General features: G+C 39.1%; 1 protein-coding gene across 16 annotated transcripts in view; it reads left to right on the forward strand.

Annotated features, from left to right (window-relative positions):
- Positions 1 to 20,780, forward strand: part of NEK10 (NIMA related kinase 10) — a 230,833-nt gene that overhangs the window by 143,089 nt on the left and 66,964 nt on the right. For all 16 annotated transcript variants that reach the window (XM_040480008.1, XM_040480012.1, XM_040480014.1 and 13 more), the window contains 3 exons: positions 3,877 to 4,090; positions 20,177 to 20,360; positions 20,468 to 20,554. In XM_040480008.1, coding sequence (XP_040335942.1) covers positions 3,877 to 4,090; positions 20,177 to 20,360; positions 20,468 to 20,554 — 485 coding nt within the window. The remainder of the gene's footprint in view (positions 1 to 3,876; positions 4,091 to 20,176; positions 20,361 to 20,467; positions 20,555 to 20,780) is intronic.

Genomic DNA, 20,780 nt, shown 5'->3' on the forward strand with positions numbered 1-20,780 from the left:
CTCCTGAAGGCAGCATTTGGTTGGGTCTTGTTTTTTAATCTATCTAGACATTCGGTGCCTTTTGATTGGTGAGTTCATCCATTTATATTGACAGTGATTATTGGTATATGGAGACTTACTACTACCATTTTGTCTTTTAGTTTCTGGTTGTTTTGTATCTCTATTGTTTCTTTTTCTTTGTGTTTCTGTTTACATTTTAGGTTGGCGACTTGCTATGATAATTTTCTCAGTTTCCCCTTTTTTGCGGTTTTGTGTCTTTGCTCTAGATTTTTGTTTTGTGGTTACCATGAACTTTATGTAAAATGTCTCATAGATAAAATAGTCCATTTTATGCTGATAACAACTAATCTTCATTTGTCTATACAAGTTCTGTCATTTTCCTTCTCCCATTTTTATATTTTTGTTGTCACAAATTATCTCTTTTTATGCTATATGTTTACTACTAAATTGTTGGCATGTACAGGTTTTTTTTTTTTAACGTTTTTATCCTTTAACCTTTATGTTATAGTTTAACACCCTATTCTGAAATAGAAGTACAATTTTGTGTACAATTTTGTGATTCTGTTTATCACCTTACTTGAAAATCTGGGTACTTCTGTCTTTTTGTTTAAGGCAGAAGAGCTCCTTTCAACATGTCCTGTAAGGCAGGTCTAGTGGTGGTAGACTCATTCAGCTGTTGTTTGGGAAATCTTTTATTTCTCCTTCATGCCTGAAGGATAACATTGCTGGATAGTTTTCTTGCCTAAGATTTTTATATTTCAATAAATATATGGAGTAATCATTCCATTCTCTTCTGGCCTGTAGATTTTCGGCAGAGAAATCTGCTCATAGTTTAATGGGAGTTATTTTGTAGGTTAGTCTCTTTTTCCTGAGCTGCCTTTAAGATTCTTTCCTTATCCTTGACTTTTGACAGCTTCACTATAATGTGTCTCAAAGTTTTTTTACATTGAGACAGTAAGGTGATTTATTAGCTTCGTGGACTTTTATGTCTAGTTCTTTCCCCAGCTTTGGGAAGTTCTCAGCTCTTATTTTTTTAACTGCCTCTCTGCCCCCTTCTTCTCTTTTCCTTATGGTATACCCATTATTTTTGATGGCTCTCTTAAAGCAGTCTGATAGCTCTCATAGGATTTCTTCACTTTGTAAAAGTCATTTTAAAAATAGAAGTTCTCTTCTCCTCCATATGAATCATTTCCAGATTCCTACCTTCCAGATCACATATTCTCTCTTCCATCTGATCTGTTGTGTTTACAGTGCTTTGTAATGCATTCCTCCTCCCATTTGTCGGGTTGTTCAGCCCCAGAATGTCTGTTTGGTCCTTTTTTAGAATTTCAGTCTCCCTCAGTTCTGACACTTTATCCTTGGTTCTACCACCTCCATGAAGTCCGATCCACTCACCCTCAGTTATACGGATGTATGGATCACTCCACCATCCTGGTGTGCTGTGCAGAAGAAACCTTGTCGGTTTATGGATGCCCTACTGGTTATACATTGAAGGAGAGACACAAAGGGAACAACTCACACCACCATAATCCTCAACTCTTTGTTTCTTGAAACACAAAATGAATACAACTGAACATCACATCTTTCTAATTCTTTCCATCTGGTCTCTCAGAGCAGAGTGGGGACAAAGGGGGTGAGGTGAGTAGAACGACCTAGGTTTTTGCTACAACACAATTTTGTTTATTTTATTGGAGAATCACTGAAGCACTTGTTCACTCTTTTTTAAAATTGTTTTTTCATGTTTATTTGTTTATTTTGAGAGAGAGAGAGAGAGAACAGGAAAGGGGCAGACAGAGAGGGAGAGAATCCTAAGTAGTCTGCCTGCTATCAGCACAGAACCTGATGTGGGGCTCGATCCCCTTGAACAGTGAGATTGTGACCTGAGCTGAAACCAATAGTTAGACGCTCAACCGACTGAGCTACCCAGGTGCCCCAGCATCTGTTCACTTTTAAGAATTCTCTGAAATATCTAAGCAGGGATGATCTATGACCAATGCTCACTGCCTATGGCCTCATACTCAAAACTGCCCTGCACTTAGTGTTTAAGCCTCTGCATTAAAAGTCATGAGATTCTTAATAATTTTATCTTTAAATTTATGTTTTGGAAATTAAGTCTGAGGAGGCAAGGGGCATGTATGTTTGAGGCTGGGGAGCCTCAGTTCATAAGTGGTCCCTCCAACTTCCTACCTCTCTGACATAGATTCTCAGCCATCTGCTCCTGACGCCCTGGCCCCTACCTGGCCTCCGGCTCCCTGTTCCTGACCCTGTCCCTGTCCCATCATTGCTACTGTTCTCTACCTGGTGTGGTGATTGGGTGTGTCAACATCCTGTATTCTGCTTTGTGGATGCAGACAAGGAGAGGATCAGGGTGCAGCATGTGCCCTGCCGGCATCTTCGGGTGAGGCAAAAATGAGGCCATCCTTAATCAGGGTGGTAGCATCATGGTGCGCTGAGTGGGTGACACAGTGGGGCCTCTTGCCCACCTCCAGTTCAGGTATCAAGTACGTCATGTGGGCATGGAGGTTGAAGTCTCTTGAGGGTCTCCTGTCTACCATCATTTAGGACCCTGGACTATGGGAAGGGAGATTGATTTCCTCACTCCCTGCTGGGGCACCACACTTTGATTTTGCACTGGGAACTCCACAAATTATGTAGCTGGCCTTGTCTCTACTATCTCTTGCCTCTCTTTGTTATAAATGCAAAGACCGAACTTTGTTAAATATGAATTGAGCAGATGTGTAAAGTGTCTGTCATAACCAGAGGGCAAGACCACTGCCTTAGCAAGAAATAACACAAAGATTAAGTATGAGATGATAATGTCTTAAAATCTAGTTAAAAGATGTATATTTTACTCATAATCAAGTCTAAAAGAGTAATTAGCAAATTAACAATTTAGAGTCTTATTTTGTCTTATGTTGTGAATAATAATAATAAAAATAAAATAGTTCCCCAATATTTCCTGGAGACATCAGTATAGGTGAAAGTTGTATGAACTATAGGTTGCTAAATCAAATACAGATGTGCAAAGTAGGTATTTTTCTCAAAGTCCAAATAAAGTAAAGTTTATTAAGAAGAACATGGCTTCAGTGAAATTAGAGAATTTGAGTTAAAATATCATAGTGAGTACCAGAAGTATTTAAAGCCTACTAACAATGATCATGATAACTGATTCCGTGGTGTCTTGAATATCCTTGTATTACTGTCTAGCTGTGACATAAATAATACTCTCTTTAATAAGCTGGTTGCCATTTCCTACCTCCAAATCACAGAAAATATTAGCATGCAATGTGTCACATTAGCTACTTAAAAAAAATATTACAGACATCTTAAACCTCTGAGTAACTGGATTGCATTTTAGTTTTATGACTTCATATTTTGTAAGGCTCACACTAATCAAGTTGGGTTGATATTGCTGCTGTACAGCTGGGAAAAGCCAATACGTTGTGATCCCTTAAACACCTTCCTTTCGTTTCGTGCATCAGGGTGGTCATCAGGGCCTACATTCTTGGGATCCCTCTTTGTTTCACTGAGTGATGACTTGGCAGTGATTATAGAAAATAACCAGTTCACACAGGAGTGGGTGACCGTATCCACCTGTCCTGAGACCTGAGGAGCAATTCACGCTCAGCCTGTAGCCCTTGCCTGTCAGCCCAACTGCAAAGAGAACAGTGCTGCCTCCCTCGGCTTCCCAAACATTCCAAACACCTTTTGAGAAGTCATGGATTCAAAACTATGCTTGATGTCCATCTTATCTCAGGTGTTCTTGGGTGCAGACACCATGGTGGACACACAGTGGGGTTTAACTTTGACCTCCACACCCCATGGCCTTGGTCCCAACATTGACCAGAGTGCTGTAATTAGCTTATGTTCTCTTAGGTGCCTCACTCCTGATGCAGAAGCCCGCCCAGATATCGTAGAAGTCAGCTCGATGATATCAGATGTCATGATGAAGTATTTAGACAACTTATCTACATCCCAGCTGGCTTTGGAGAAGAAGCTGGAACGGGAGCGGAAGCGCACGCAGAGATACTTTATGGAAGCCAATCGGAATGCTGTCACATGTCACCAGGAGCTGGCTCTGTTATCTCATGTAAGTGCAGATCTTTCAGTCTCTTCGTGATAAACTCTAATAAGGATGTCTGAAGTTGTTCAGACTTGTCTTACTGGAAGGTTATCTTAAGTTAGGAAAATATTAATTGCTACACGCAGTGTTTCACTATTATATAGTTACATATTTGCATCCTTTTCTAGATCTTACACTTATAGTTAAAATAAGTCAATATAAATTATTTTCCAAAGAAATACACCTAATTAGAGGCATCTCTTAGCAATTCTTTAAGTTTATATTATGCTCTTTGTATAGGTAGCAGTGAATGCATGTATTTTATTTCCTTAGCAATCTGATTTGGGGAAGATGGATGAAAATGTTGTGTGTTAATTCAGAGAAGGAAATAACAATTGCCTTAAAATTTTGTCTTATTAGTGTAATTGCTTTCATTACTGTTTGTGGTGGTAATAATGTTGCCATGCTTCAAATCAGAATATATCCTTTTATCTTTCTTGCCAGTAACCTTTAAATTATTTTGATATTTAAGTTTATTTCTAAGCATAGCTTGAAAAAGGGAAAAGCCACAGATGTCCACATGTGCAAGTGACCAGTGATGCTCTTGTTGCTGTCTCTTGCTTTCCCGTAGTTTTTGTTACATTGTGACCCGTGATCTGTCCTTTGCTCGTGCTCTGGGCTCCCCACAAGCAGGGATCTCATAAGGGACCCTGCAGCCTGGTAGATGTTCTTTCCTTCCCTCTTGGGCATGTGGCCCAAGAAAAGAGGGTCATAATAACATTCTTGATCAGAGTACTTATTCTTTGAATTCCTTTCCAGGACCCTAAAGAACTGTTCTGCCTCAGCTGGGAAAATTATATAAAAAGTTGATTTCAGAGAAGATACAACTGGGTTTCTTTTCTTTTCTTTTCTGTTCTTTTCTTTTCTTTTCTTTTCTTTCCTTTCCTTTCCTTTCCTTTCCTTTCCTTTCTTTCCTTTTTTTTTCTGATTTCTTGAATAACAGAGTTTCCATCAAACTACTTTCTATTAAAAGCAAAGCACTAATGTTTGGTGTGTTTGTCTTGACATACTTGGAATCTAGTAGTTGAAGGTTCAATATAGTTTTCTTTTGGGGGGAAAAGCTCATATTTATTGCCTTGCTGAGTCCAGCTATAATTTCACAGAACAATCCATGGTGATTATCTAAGGCCTTGGTTTATGTTTAGGAACATATAACTTGGAGTTATAGCTCTTGCTGAACACAGTTAAATCTTATATACAGTGAGTTAGACCTCACTTTTCTTGTTATTTTACTACCTGACTTTGTAAAAAGTAGGCAACAATGAGAAACACACCATTCTACGGATGTCATGTTGCATTCAGAGTATAGTGTTCCCAGTAAACGAAAATGTGAGAGTTTTGGCCATTTCTATATATCTTAAGTATTTGAGGCCTTCTATTAAGTTCTGCACTGCAAAGCTACTTAGCCAATTTCCAGTTGGACATAAAAGAGTCATTTTATATTAGATTCGTGTAGCTGATGTGGGGGTAGGTGGAGTTAGTTTAAAATCTAACAGCAAAAATCCTCTTATCTTTAGCAGAACACCTTGAGAATGACTGTTTTATTTATTTACTTTTTCTCCTTGGCTTTTTTTTTTTTTCAAACTCTTAGTGTGGAAAATTTCATACGTTTACTGAAGTAAAGATAGCACTTTGTGTAGCAGCCCTCCAGCTTCAAGAGTTTGCTGCTTTGAGCCAATGACATATTGTCTTCATGCCCACCCCACTGCCCACTCCCTGCCATCCCTAGGTTATTCTGAAACAAACCCAAGACACCGTATCATCTCATCTATCAATATTTCAGTATGTATTTGGAAGGCCACTTTAACTGTAGAAATCTAGCTCTCCGGCCATAACAAGGTTAAACAAAGGGAGTGATCTATTATCGACGAGGGAGTTTTGAGGTTCTAGAGGTTCTGTACGCATCCATAAAGAGGGGGAAAATATTACCTGTTGCAGAAGGCACTAGGATCAAATAAGTTAATGTGTTTGAATGAACTATGCAAATTAAAAAGTGGCACAAAATTATATAAAATGAACAGTGAGTATGTAAAAAAAAAGTTTTTGATGCAACTTGCTCATTTAGTCCATTAGTACTAAATCTGTGTGTGGTTTTCATGCAGTTAATATATATCTATTGAGCGCGTGCTACTAGCCAGCTTCAACGTCCTCATGGAGCATTCAGTCTCTTAGGGACTGTGGAGAAGTGCTTTACTTGTAGGCAAAGTTGATATTACTACTTTAAAAAAACCATAAAATATCTTCTCCTTTTGCACTGTTTTATGCACATTGATAAGTTTTCATTTCTGGATTGATTGAAAGTGAACTAAAATGAGAAATGCAGCTTTATTAAAGAACTGAGAAGGAAATATGATTATATTTCATCAAAAGACAGCATGCAGCTAATTGGCATTATTCTTGCCAAGTACTAATTGTTATTTTTAAAAAACTTACATCCACACCATTGCTGATGGGAAAATTATAGGTATCGAATTTTATGTCTCTTTTTTTCTTAAGTATTGTTATAGATTATGATCGTTTCATTTCAAATGTAGTGGAATGCCTCCCAGAGCAGTTAATATCAGTAATATAATTACACAATCCAATGATAAGCAATAGTCAAAGGAAAGAGAAATTAGTGGGTGTGGTAGAACTTCATGAGTTTTCAACACTGATAAGGAGATCCATTATGAATTGCTGGATTTTGCAAATTAGTGGGTAAGCAAACAATTGATAAGAAACATTAAGGGCTCTTATGTCATGGGGTGTATGCTACTTACTTTTCCACACATTAGCTCGTTCTTAATTATGGCAATTTTCATAATAGGCTGGTAAAGACGAGTATTAATATATATATTTCAAAAGGACAGAGAAGTCTTCACTAATAAAGTCCACCCCTGTGTACTGTGGTTTAGACCCTGTGAAAGAGAAGCAATATTCTCTTTTTGAAGAATAAGCTTTCTAATTTTTAGAATTCAAAATAACAGGTCACAAGGAGAGCACAGGGTCAAGAACAATAAGAATCAAGCAGAGAAAAATGAGGTGTAACTTTTACTTAAATATGTAATAAAAGCTATCGTACTACAGAGCATACTGTGGCATTGTAGTAGTCAAAATCATGATTGGTGTCTCGGCATTGTGCACAACGTGTTAAACATGCAGAATAGCTGCCCTTTGGGCGTTGTCTTATGTCACAGGCAGAAAAATTGGTTGCAGGCATTTCTAAACAGTGCACTGCTTAGATCTTCACCAGCAAATGCGAGGATGAGGGTTAAAACCCAGCCTACAATAATCTGGATAATCAATAGAAAATTTCAGTTTCACTCAGATTATTGGGATGTTGTGGCTACAGCTTTAGACTAATGTTAACATTGGTAAATAAAGTGTATTTCTATGTGTACAAGTGGAGCAGAGCTGAACGTACCAGGGGGACCGAAGGGTAATCATGAAAGAAACATGTTTTTAAAGGGTAAGTTTTGCAGGGATTCACCACTCCTCTTCCGGTGATATTTGTCAGGTACTTTGATCTTCATCATCTCTGTTTTATAGCTAAATGATTTTTTTACTAGTATGGTAAGTTCATTCAGTCTGGATAACTATTTTCGTATCCATAAATGCAACAGGGAACAATACAAAAAGAGAAAAATTGAAAGTGCTTACAGTTTATAATTAATAATAGAAGAACATGGGGTCCCCAGGTGGCTCAGTTGGTTAAGCGTCTGACTTCAGCTCAGGTCATGATCTCACGGTTCATGGGTTTGAGCCCAGCATTGGGCTCTGTGCTAACAGCTCAGAGCCTGAAGCCTGCTCCGGATTCGGTGTCTCCCTCTCTCTCTGCCCCTCCCCTGCTTGTGTTCTCTCTCTCTCTCTCTCTCTCTCAAAAATAAATAAACTTTTTAAAAAATTTAACAAAACAGTGGAAGAACAAAGATCTGTTGAATGTCTTCTGAATGTAAGACATTGTGCTTGGTACTGTGAAGGTTATAAATAATTATAAGGAGTGGTCCCCGTTGTGAAATGATTTATACAGTCTACTTGGGAAGCCAAGACACATATACAACTTGGGTAAATATCAAATGGAGGAAATTTGGGTAAATATCAAATGAGATCTATGGCTGATATAGTTCAGGGAGACTCCAAAGCAAGCAGGGTAAGTTTGGGCCTTGAAAAGTAGGTAAGAAGTCACTCCTGGATGGAAAAGAATAGCAAAAGTACATGAACTCCAGATATACCAGCTTGGTTTACTTAGGACTACTAATCACATTTTAGAAATGGTATTTGTTTTTAGTATTTTTTTTTTCATTTTTTTTTTTAACGTTTATTTATTTTTGAGACAGACAGAGACAGCATGAGTGAGGGAGGGGCAGACAGAGAGGGAGACACAGAATCTGAAACAGGCTCCAGGCTCCGAGTTGTAAGCACAGAGTCCGACGTGGGGCTCAAACTCAAGGACCATGAGGTCATGACCTGAGCTGAAGTCAGAGGCCCAACCGACTGAGCCACCCAAGCGCCCCTTTAGTATTTTTTAGTGTTTGTTTATTTTTGAGAGAGAGGGAAAGACCATGAGACAGGGAGGGACAGAGAGTGAGGGAGACACAGAATCTGAAGCAGGCTCCAGGCTCTGAGCTGTCAGCACAGAGCCTGATGTGGGGCTGAAACTCACCAACAATGAGATCATGATCTGAGCCAAAGTCCGATACTTAACCGACTGAGCTACCGAGGTGCCCCAGAAATAGAACTGTTTTATGCTCGAAAAGAGAAACCAAGAGAAGAGGCTTGCCCAAGGTCACCAAGCTAGTGTGCCAGTTTGTCCTAGCACTGAAAGTTGGATCTCCTGATTTATAGTGCATATTTTGATCTGTATACTTTGCAAAGTCTGGGAAAGCAAACTGGTGCTAAATGGCAGCAGTTTGTGAATACCTAGTCATGATGTTTGAATTTAATCCTGGTTAGTATGGACGAAAGCCTTGAATTTCTCCAGAATAACTGACAACAAATTATCAAACTGAGGGCTAATTCTTCCTTCTTGTTCATAACTCCTTCTTGAGCTTTTTTTTTTTTTTCTTCCTGTGGTTTCAACCACACTCCTCTGTCCTGGTTTCCATCCTACATCTCTGAATACTCTTTCTTATTATATCTCCCTGGACTCTTAAATTTTTATGTTCTGCTTCTCTTCTTGCTCTTCCCTTAAGTGAGTTTTATCCAGTTCCATGGTTTTCCATTTCAGATGAATTTGGGTAAAAATTATACAAAATGGGAACTTTATTTTCTATAATATATATTATTTTGGCATAATACATATATAATAATAATATATATAACATATATATATTATTTCTGCCGGTGGCAGAAAATGGTGGATATAACCATTATCACATGTATCAACTGCTTTTGTCTAAAAGTTTGTCTCCCATTTCAAGGGTTCTCCTCACCATTTCCTCCTCCCAAGATGGCAGCTGGGTACAGGAGACTGCTCAGGCATCCTCACACCAATGGGAGGGGGCTCTGCGTGTTGCCTTCTTCTCTTGGTCTCTTTGACTTTAGATGAGGTGAGCCTATCTCTAGAGCTTTGGGGGACCTACCGTGGCATCCCTGATTTGAACTGTTTTCTCTGTGCCCCTCTCCATGCAGTGATAACCTGGTGGACTCACCGGAAGCTCCACATCCATTTTCCACGTTCCCGTTGTGGTGCCTGGGAGCTTTGGATTCGCACCTCTGCCAGGCATAGTCCACGGGGAACTGAGAGTAAAGGGACATAGTATCAGTCCCGTCTTCTTTTTTCTTTCCTACTCCTTTATCCCAGGTGCCAGTCATTCCATTATTCATTCAACAAATATTTACTGAGTGCCTATTAGTGTCAGATAATATTCTAGGGGTGGGGGATACCACAGTGAACACAGGGTATCTACCCTCATGGGCCTTCTACTAAATGCCCTCATCAACTACATAGTATATAGCGTTATGATGATCATGAAGCTTCTCTGAAGCTTCTAGTCTTTTCTGGCCGAACCTGAATTGCCCCCTCACACCCTCTGCTCTCCTCCCAATGTTCACTCCTGCTAGAAAGGATGTGAGGAGGAAAAACATGGATTCTTGAACCTGGCTTATCTTCTATCCTCCCATCTGGCTCCTTTTTTGAGCTTCAGAAAGACTTCCCTGTTTCCCATCCACACTGCCAGAAACTGCCCTTCCACCATGACCTTCTCTTTCCCCACGTGTTCTTCATTTAGGCCTTTCCTTGGGTTTGTAAGCCGCAGCCTCATGGTCTGGTCTCCATAGTATAAGGGCTCTGGGAGAAAAAGTACACAATATAATTAAGAAGGCGAAATACATTGGATGTGTTTTACAACATAACTTCCACATCCATTTTCTGAAGACCTCCGAAACTGTGTGCCTGATCGTACCCTTTCCTACATGACAGACATAGATTTTGGGCTGGACATTTACCCTTATGTCTAATAAGTACCTTATGCTGAGCCATTCTCACAGTGAATGGAATCTCTTTCTTTAACCCAGTCATGTTCTCCACTTCATCACCTTAACTGAAACCTGAACATTTTCTTCAACTCACTCTCCCTCAAATCCTACATCCATTTTATTAGCAGTCTCTTACCAAATCTATTTCTGAAATGTCTGACAAATCCATCTTATCCTTACAATTCTCATTCTCATTATCTCACATAGGGTGAGATATCTAGCTTTCTTGCCTCTACTCTCTTCCTCATCCCTAGCAGTGATTCAGTATATCACCTCTGTACTGTCTACAGGAGGTCATCAGGAGAGCCATTTTGTTTATCACAATGATGTTGACCGCTACTGGTACTTAAGGGGAAGCAGCCAGGGACGCTAATATTATGTCGGATACAGAACAGTCCTACGCACAGTGTATAAAGCAGAACGAGTAGGAGATACATGTGAAGAGATTTATTGCAAGGAATTATACAATTGTGGGGGCTGACTAGGTAAGTCCATAATCCACAGGGTAGGCTGGCAGGAAGGGCAAGTTGAAACTCTTGGACATGGACTGAAACTGCTGTCCACAGCGAGAATTTCTTTTTCATCGCAAAGAAGCCTCAGCTTTGAAGACCTTCCAAATGGTTGAATCCATTCTACTCAAGTTATCTAGACTCATCTTCCCTCCCTTAACCATCCTCTATGTATCTACCAAGATAATCTTTCAAAACTCACACTTGGTCTTGATAAATTATCTCATGCTTAAGATGAGTCAATGTTCCTAGGGTGCCTGGGTGGCTCAGTGGGTTAAGCATCTGAGTTTGGCTCAGATCATGATCTCACAGTTCATGAGTTCGAGTCCTGCATTGAGCTCTGTGCTGACAGCTCAGAGCCTGGAGCCTGCTTCGGATTCTGTGTCTCCCTCTCCCTGTGCCCCTCCCTCACCCACACTGACTATGTCTCAAAAATGAATAAACATTAAAAAATAAAAATAAAAAAGATGAGTAAATGTTCCTGTAGTGAGTCCTAGAAATTTACTCTAAACTTTCAGTGAATTACAAAAGATTTATGTGATCGTCTCATATTGTCAAACTGCTGACATATGGCACACATAATTATTGTACTAAATTCCATCTACCTTGTGCAGGAAACAGCTAGTAGAGTGCTTGTCAGCATAGATTAATTTCTAAATCCACAGTCCCTTCATAATTTCACTTCTTTACTCTGGGATTCTTATTGTAGCTTTCTAATACAATATCTATATGTTCTTAGCAAATTTTATCAAGAGGCATTGGATATTTATCTTAAATTCTCAAATATCTTTAAAGTTGACCACTTGAGAATTGAACAGATACACGAGCACCCGATTCTCATTTTCGTAGTGCAAATTTAAAAAACCGTTGTGCTATTTATTTATCTGAGTTGTTTTATTGTTATTATACCATATGTCATTTACAATTGCTGAGTACGCCACTAAAGGCGTGTGTCTGCAATCCTCTGCTAAGAGATTAAATTAAGCCATGTAGAAAATGATGTATTTTAAAAGGACAATATTTTTGTGAACATCTTTGCTTTTATTGTCTGGTTAATTGTTGGCTGAATTTCCCCCAAGGCTGTGAAAAGGCAACAAATAATGATGCAGTGAAAGAACTATCGGGAAAAATCATGACTTGTTTTGGAAATGTTCTATACTTGTTACGGGTTAAAAAAATAAAGCAATGCCTTTTAGGCTCCCAGACAAATACACACACAATTCTTACATCCACACCATAACTCCCCCCTTGTTTATTGAGATATAATTTACATATAGTATAATTTACACTTAGTTTAATGACTTTTGACACAAGGTCAACTTGCACCTGAAACCAGACTCGCAACATTTACATCCCCTCAGAAATTTCCTTCATGACCCTTGCCGTGCGGTTCCCTGCCCATGGACAGACTGCCATGATTTCTGACACTATGGATTACTTTTGCCTATTGTGTGGCTTCATATAAATCGCAGAGTATGTATGCTTTAGCATCTGGTTTCTTTCACATGACCTAATGTCTGTGAGATTCATCCATGATACTGTGTTTGGCAGTTATTTATGTTGCTGGATAGTATTATGTTGTATGAATGTATCATATTTTGTTCTGTTGATGAACACCACGTCGTTTCCAGATTTGGGGTTTTATATAAGACTGCTCTGAATTTTCTTATATAAGTCTTCTTATGGAGATACTTTCATTTCTCTTTGGCAAATACCTAGGAGTAGAATTTCCGGGTCATAAGGTAGATGTATGTTTCACTTTAAAAGAAACTACTAAGCAGTTTTCCAAAATTGTACTGGTTAGCATTTTTAGAAGTAATATATGAGGTTTGCTCACCTGTTTCACATTCTTGTATACATTTGGTATTGTCAGTCTTTTAGATTTTAGCCATTGTGTTGGGAATAAAAGGGTACCTCTCTGTGGTTTTAGTTTGCATTTTCTTGATAGCCAAGGCTGTTGAACACTTTTACATTTCCTTATTGATCAATTATATATCTGTGTGTGTGTGTGTGTGTGTGTGTGTGTGTGTGTGTGTGTGTGAAGTATCTGTTCGAATCTTTGGCCATTATTTTACTGAAGGTCTGTTTTGTTGACTTTAGGCATTCTTTAAATAGTCTATATATGACTATGTATTGTATGTATGTATGTATATGTATTGCAAATGTTTTTCCTAATCTATGACTTGACTATTTTAATGATATTTTTTTGATGAGCAGGAATTTTGTTAAATTTTAATTTTGCTCAAGTCCCATTTACTCATTTAGTTTTTCATTGTTGTTAGTGCTTTTTGCATCCTGTTAAAGAAATTGTGGCCTCTCCGAAGATTGCAAACATAGGCTGTTTTTTTTTGTTTTTTAAATTCTTTCTGGTTATAGATTTTATGTTTAGGTCCATGATCCATTTTGATTTAACTTCATGCATAGAATAATGAAGAGATTGAAATTTATTTTTTTTTCCTTATGGGTGCCCAGTTTCCCCAGCATCATTTCTTAAAATGCCTAATCCTTCCTCACTGACTTTACTACATGTCTTTTTTGAAAATCATTTGACACTATATATGTGGATTTATTTCTGAACTCTGTTCTGTTGCATTAATCTGTGTATTTGTTCTTCAGCCAATACAACACAGTCATGATTATTTTGGCTTTTTAAGAAGTCTGGAAATTAGGTTGTATAAGTGCTCCAATTTAGCTCTTCTTTGTCAAATTTGATTTGGCCATTCTAGATCTGTTATATTTACTTATTAATTTTAGAATCAGTTTGTCAATGTCTTCAAAAAAATAATGTTGCTATTTTGTTTTCCTTTAGAATTATTTTATTAAATCATAAATGTAGAACAGCTTCTTAACTCTACACATGCACTTAAATTTTTTTTTTAAGAAAAACATTATGTCTTATTACACCATGATCCTGGCTAATAGCTTTTGAAACTTTGAGGAAAATCTTTAAAAAGGTTTCACATGTTACCTGAAACCTACAAGTTTAACATTATCAAAGAAGGAATGCTTCTACACTTACAAAACCACTAGAAAGAAATAACAATTGAAAAGCTCAGAAACTGTCCCAAAGGCATTTTTTCCCCAACTCCTTCCTCCATAGCCAGGTAAAGTTATTAAATTATCCAGCACATTCACAAAATGTCTCTCTGCATCTGCTCTGGTATCTTCTGCTATATCACTGCAGATTTATGCATGACTTAGATAAGAGTTCCCTTAACATTATTTTGACAGCCTGAAACTGTTCCGTTACCTCTGGGCTCTCATCCTCTCCTATTTACACAACGAAGCCCAATATCAGCTTCTCGCTCTATATCCCCACTTCCTCTACTGCCTCCAGGCCCAGAGTTTCCTCCACCCTATGGTCCCCCCATGTTCCTGCCAACACCACAGTTTCCACTTTTCATGGGACCACAGTTACAAAGTTGCTGGTTATAATTTCCAAAATCATTGTAATTTCCATTTCCGTAATTTCCTCCTCCACGCTTGTCATAATCACCTCCGTAGCCACCCCTCCCCTGCCAGGCTGCCATATCCAGGTCCTCCACCACCACTTCCTTCTCTTCCTCCTCTATAACCAGAGCTGTCTCCAAAATTGCCACGTCCAGGCCCTCCTCTACACTCCTTATTAATGCTGCTCTTTTCATTTCTACTTTCTGTTTTAATATGGGGAAGAGTTTTGCAGTACTTTGAAGAATTGGTCTTTTATTTCATTTGTTTATCAAAATTTATTGAGCATCTATTCTCCTCTGGGGAATATTCTAGCCTGGTGTTTTATCAGTAAGCGAAATAGTCAAAGAACTCCATCTTTGTAGTAAAGAAAGACAAATAATAAATAAATTAATATACATTTAAGTACTATGGACAAAAATGTGAGAAATCAAAGTGATAGTGATTGGTAGATGTGCGAAGACAGGCTATTTTAAATAGGGATGTCAGGAAAAGGCTCTATAACTGCATGACGTTTGAGCAGAAACCTGAATACATCAGAAGGGTGAAATTTGCAAATATCTGGAGGCATAACATTGATGTCAGAGGGAACAGCAAATCCAAATATTTGCGGGGCATACCTGCCAAATTCAAGGGGCAAGCAAGGAGGCCTGTGTGGCTGGAATTGAGTGAAGCAGGGGGTGAGAGGAGGAGATAAGGCTGGTGTGGTCCATGGTATAGACTTGAATGATGTGCGTTTTGAGCAAAGGGTGACATAATGTTTTAAAATGATATAGCTGTTGCTGTGTACCAATTGACTACTGAAAGCTAAGAACTGAAGCAGGGAGATTGGTAACAGATGATGGTGATTCTTCTCCTTGATTTTTAACTCTTTGTTTACTGGCACTTAATCAGTTTGGTATTTTGATGTCAGGTACTAAGTGTGTGCTTTGACAAGAGGTAGACATTTCTTTGTGTAATTCCATATTAAAAATGAAACAGTAAGTAGAATTCTAATTTGTATGGTTCACTCATACTGATACCACCCATGTCTAATTCCATACTGTGTTCATGCCGTAAGCAGTGCTGGTTTTCAACCGCATTTCTCGTTTTTGAGCAATCCAAATTAGAATGTCTTAAAACTTGACCACTTTATGATTCTCTGTGCATGACTTCTTCTATATGTCAAATGGAATTACCTGCTTTTGGCCTCCTTTGAAATGATTTCAGTTTTCACACATACATTCAGTTCTTTTCCTTTGGTAATGTGCAGTTTTGAAACAAAAGGGTGGTCAGTAAATGTTGATGTAGACTAAATCTTCGGTATTTTTAATAAGGGATGCCTTCAGACTATAGCACTGTTCTTCTCTTCTTCCTTATTAGTAGTATTACTTCTAGAAAACCTGTCTTTGAATTAGGAAACACAGAGAACCTATTACTGATACTAGATTAATTATGGGGTGGCAGTGAAACTTTATCAAGCATGGTAAATTTGATAGTGGAACTTTATACTGAATTGTTATAATTAATTCATTCTCTAATTTACTTATTTTGGTGATAGTTCGTTAGTATGTTCTTGTGCTCTTAAGAAGTTCTAATTAAGAGAATGTCATGATAATAGTAGGATCATAATTATATGCATTTAATTATATTAAAGCCAAACATTTAGCTTTGTATGAATGTTTTTAAGAAGTCCAAAATAAAAAATAATTAATATCCGAACTTGAAGATAATATTTTTCCTTTATTATATAATATTTGTAAATTTAGTTATTTCCAGCACCTTACACACCGGTTTTTCTGGTTTAATTTGAACGTATTGCCCTTCTACTTGATATGTGGAACACAAGAGCAGGGAAATACTTCAGGATTTCATAAACAAAATAGACAGGGGTATCCACCAAACAACTTCGCAGCTAAAAGATCCTCAGCTGCCGTAGGAAGGGACCAGGCTCCAAGCTTGCTCCTGCAGCCCACCTCTCCGTGATGGCGAAACCAAGTGTCCCAGAGTGAGGTCCTGGACAGGAGCCTCTCACCACACCTGCTGAAGTGGCCAGTCCACTCAGCTATGGCCTGGGTCTGTGTGGCCCCTTCAGCCCTCTCGATCACACTGGCTGATTTTTTTAATACTTTGAAATTAAGGGACAGAACTTATGCGCAATAATATGCGGTAATGATCTGTCTCCTATTTGGACTTTCTTTGTGCCATCCTCCATGAAAAGCATAGAACGTGGTTTGCCATTAAAAAGAGATCACCTCAGCCAGGTGAATTGCTGTCAAGCCGTGGGTAGCCCTGAACTTATGTGTCTAAGGTCATGGTTATTAACTAAACAAATAGGAGAATCTAGGCAAAGACATAGCTCAAATAGAGTGACTATTTTAGAACAAAAGAAATAGTACATTCTTTATCGTGCTAAAGTAAAGCATCTATAGGATATAGTTAGTGTTATGTTTTATATTTATTTCTTGCTTTTCTCTCTCCTTAGAAAACATTCTGGGTAATTTAAAAAATTGCACTAGTTTTAATAAAATAGCTCTCTTAATTCTTTCCCTACTGTTGCAGTTAATTTAGGCAATGTCAGGCTGTTACTGTTAGAACTGCTATTCAACTGAAAATGTATTATAATGTGCTGCACACATAAAAAATTACATTATAATGAGCAAAACCGAGCTAAACATAATTGTGCCTATAACAGCACTGTGACAGGAAGTGTCTCCAGTAATGGTGATGATTTCCATATCAGTGATAATTTTATTGTCTCATTTGCATTGTCTTCTTCTTGCTGCCATATTGATGCACAGAATGTGTCCATCCGTTCCTGGGAGATATGTAGATGCCAAAAAAAATGTAGTTAACTCCCTCTTCTATTCCTAGAAAAATCTTAAGTAATCAAAAAGTAAAAAAGACAGCAGCCAAATTGCATCCCCCAAGGCTGCACCTCCCTGCTCCCCCCAGCTCCCTTTAATAGGTGTATGTACTTGCTGGAGGCAACTTTCAAAAACATCTTAATGGCCTCAACTCTCAGGTTAAAAACAGTTAACCATTTCTGCCTTTAGCCAGGACCTGCTGGGTTACAGAGGAGCCGGATTGTCATTGCCGGGCCAGCCGTCTCTAATACAGATGAATCGAGCTTTACAACTTCTCAAACATGCAAAGGGGAAAAAGGAAAGGAAGCATTCACGCTTATTCATTGGTGTATCACCAGATAGTCTCTTCAGCTCTTAGAGAAACAGCACAATGGATTCTGACCCAGGATTCTGGATAAACGGGCAAGATAAACAACAACAACAACAAAAAACAACAACAAACAAACAGAAAACAAACACAGACGTTACAAAACCTACTTATCATGTAGGGGAGTTCACCTTCTTCCCTGGCCCTTTTCTCCCTTCTGTCTCAATACAGCAACTACTTATTAAGCATTTGCTATGTGTAAAGCATCGTGCAAGGCATGGAGGGATTCAAAAGGGACTAAAATAGCCTCCAGTTCTTCAAGGGGTGAGTTGGCAATGAGTTGGGTACTCAAATATTCACAAGGAAAAAGTCTGGAAATCACATTTGGGAAAATGTGTCTATAGTGACGTATCTTTTATGTCAAGTTCAAGAACTATATAGATTTTTTTGAAGCAAAACTGCTGCAGGAGATTACAGAAACAGAGGGGTTTTTTTCAAACTAAAACAAACTATACATTCTACATTGCTTTATCGCTTTATTGCTTCCCCTCTTACAGAGTTTGAAAAAGCATCTCTCTCAGTATGTGAATTCCCCTTTTTCAGAAGTTAAGCCAACACCCAATTACTTATGGATGCAATTTTACTGGTTGCAAATGACTTGATTTGCAAGCCATCTGGTTCCTGGTTCTTTGGTATTGGTTACAAGTCAAAACTCCTCAAGTCTGGGATACCTGTGTCAGGACTCACAGCTTCTCTTCACTCTTCATTTGTCCAAAGAAAAAATGTCTTCCTTTGATGTCTTCTCCATGCCTGTTCTAAAAAGAAACAAAGCCTTTGCTGAAGTTTTGCCAGTTTTCGAGATATTTGAATTCCGACATCTAATTGCATCAATGCAATAGAGTTTTGTCAACTCAAAAATTATCTCTCTCTTTATTTTTTAAACATTGACAGGGTCGTAAATCCAGTTGTGGGCTTTAGAATAGGGCAGTAAATGATTTATTTCGAATAAAAAGTCATAAGGATGTGAAAGCCCTAAATTTATTTCTGTGTACATTTCTGACTTCACTTGAAGATGTTGGAGGAAGAAGGATCTGTGGGTTGGGACAGAAAAAGGAGGAAGACATGGAAGGGGTTGAGTGAGTTCGGAAGGAAAGTTGTGAGCCTTAGAAGGAGCTCCTGAATTTGGTGTCCAGGCTGAGCTTCAGCGGCGCTGAGGCTGGCATTGGAAGCTCCTTACGAGTCTTAAGCTTGGGGAAGATTTCTGAGAACACATGAGCAATCCAAAGGGTGTCCGAAGCATTTTCCATTTTAGGTTCTAAGGCAGTAGACAGGAGTAGACCCAAAAATCAGGAAGGAACAATGCTGAGTCACAAAGCAGTCACTGGATGGAGGACTCGACAAAGAAAATGAAAACGCTTCAACTGCACATTAGCTCCAACAGAGCAAGAAAGATCTCCAAGCATCTTGGTGGAAGCTTGAGGAAAGTACCGTGAAAAAACTCTTAGGAAAAAGAGATAACATTGATGGGACAGTTTGCATTGCACAAGATGTCTTTGCTATTCCTTTCATGTTTTGTCTTGTTTAGGGAACAGAAACACGCGAGAGCTTTCGGAGGCAGACTTCTAACACCCGTTGCTCATATGGTCTTAGATTTTCTTTACCTTCAATTCTGTCACCATGGAGTTTAGAAACTTGCCTCTGGTGGCTGTGGGTGTCAATTCAATTTCAGAAAGAGTATCCAAAACAAAACAAAAGTAAACCCTTGGACCTGTCTCGAGCAAGTGTTGGTCACCACTGGAGCCTGTGCTGGTCTCTGCACCTTTGAGAGGACGGCGCCTTTCTCTCTCCATGGCCTGGCGGCATCTACTACTGCTGCGGAGTTTACTGAAATTTGAAAAAACTAAGTCCTACTCGCCCACTGTGGTGCTGAGATTTGGTAGCATTGTTTTACTTTACTAAGTATAGCTGGCACGTGAGCTCACATTAATTTCAGGTATAAGACACAGTACGGGATAGTGTAGTATACACCCGCAATTCCCTACCTTATGCTTTGCTCACCACAAGTGTAGCTACCACATGTCACGATCCAGTGCTATGACAACACCATTGACTGTTCTCCTTATGCTGTACCTTTTATTCCCATGTTTGTTTGAGAGGGCAAATGTTATTAAGGTGACAGTAATTTCCGCTTAACTGATACGTATCTTTCCCTTAGCGCTGCATTTTCTTTTGCCGCATCGCACAGACCTTTGTCATTGAGCATCTTGGCACCTCTGTTCTTGTCTGTCCTGTGGTAGCCTGCAGGGATGCATTTTTTTTATAGAGAGGGACTAAGTGAACTCAGCCACAAATGCACAGATGGAATAACCGGTGGTACGTTAGCACAAATATATATGCTTAGCACGCATTTTAATGTATGTTCTAATAAGCGTTGGGTCCTAGCGGAGGAAGGAAGAAAAGACAGCTGTGCGTTGAATTTCCCTCGCAGGACACCTTTGAGAAGGCAAGCTTGAGTAGCAGTAGCAGTGGAGGCACCAGCCTGAAGAGCGAACTTTCAGAAAGCACAGACCTGCCCCCTGAGGGCTTCCAGGCCCCCTGCGGTAAGGATGAAGACAGGGCCTGTGATGAAATCCTGTCCGAGGAGACCTTCAACTTGGAAAATATTGACAAAGGTATTTCTAGTGAAGTGGTGGCCACGTGAATGCACTCTTCAATGTTGTCTGTTTCAAGGCTCATTTGCTCTCTTTCTTTGTTCTGTTACTCTTCTGTTCATGTGCAGACATGTACTCAGAGCTAGATGAGGAATTGGACATTTCGGACAACTCCAGCAGCTCCAGTTCGAGCCCCGTGAAAGAATCTACATTCAGTAAGTTTTCTTTGCCGGCTTGTGGGGTTCCGGTAGGTCGCGGTTTGGGAATCACGCTTGGGAGTCGGGTGACCACCATCATATGCGTAACGCAGCGGTTTATATTCTAGGTGCAGTGCTAATTAGGACAGGTTTGTCTAGCCTTCTGGAAGGCCCAGAGGCCAACCGGCACTGTGGTCTGCTGTTGCCTTAACTGTGAAACGAATAGTTAGTTTTATTATTTCTA

This window comes from Herpailurus yagouaroundi, unplaced genomic scaffold, assembly GCF_014898765.1.
Source record: "Herpailurus yagouaroundi ecotype Mexico unplaced genomic scaffold, PumYag 159, whole genome shotgun sequence".
Lineage (NCBI taxonomy): Eukaryota > Metazoa > Chordata > Mammalia > Carnivora > Felidae > Herpailurus > Herpailurus yagouaroundi.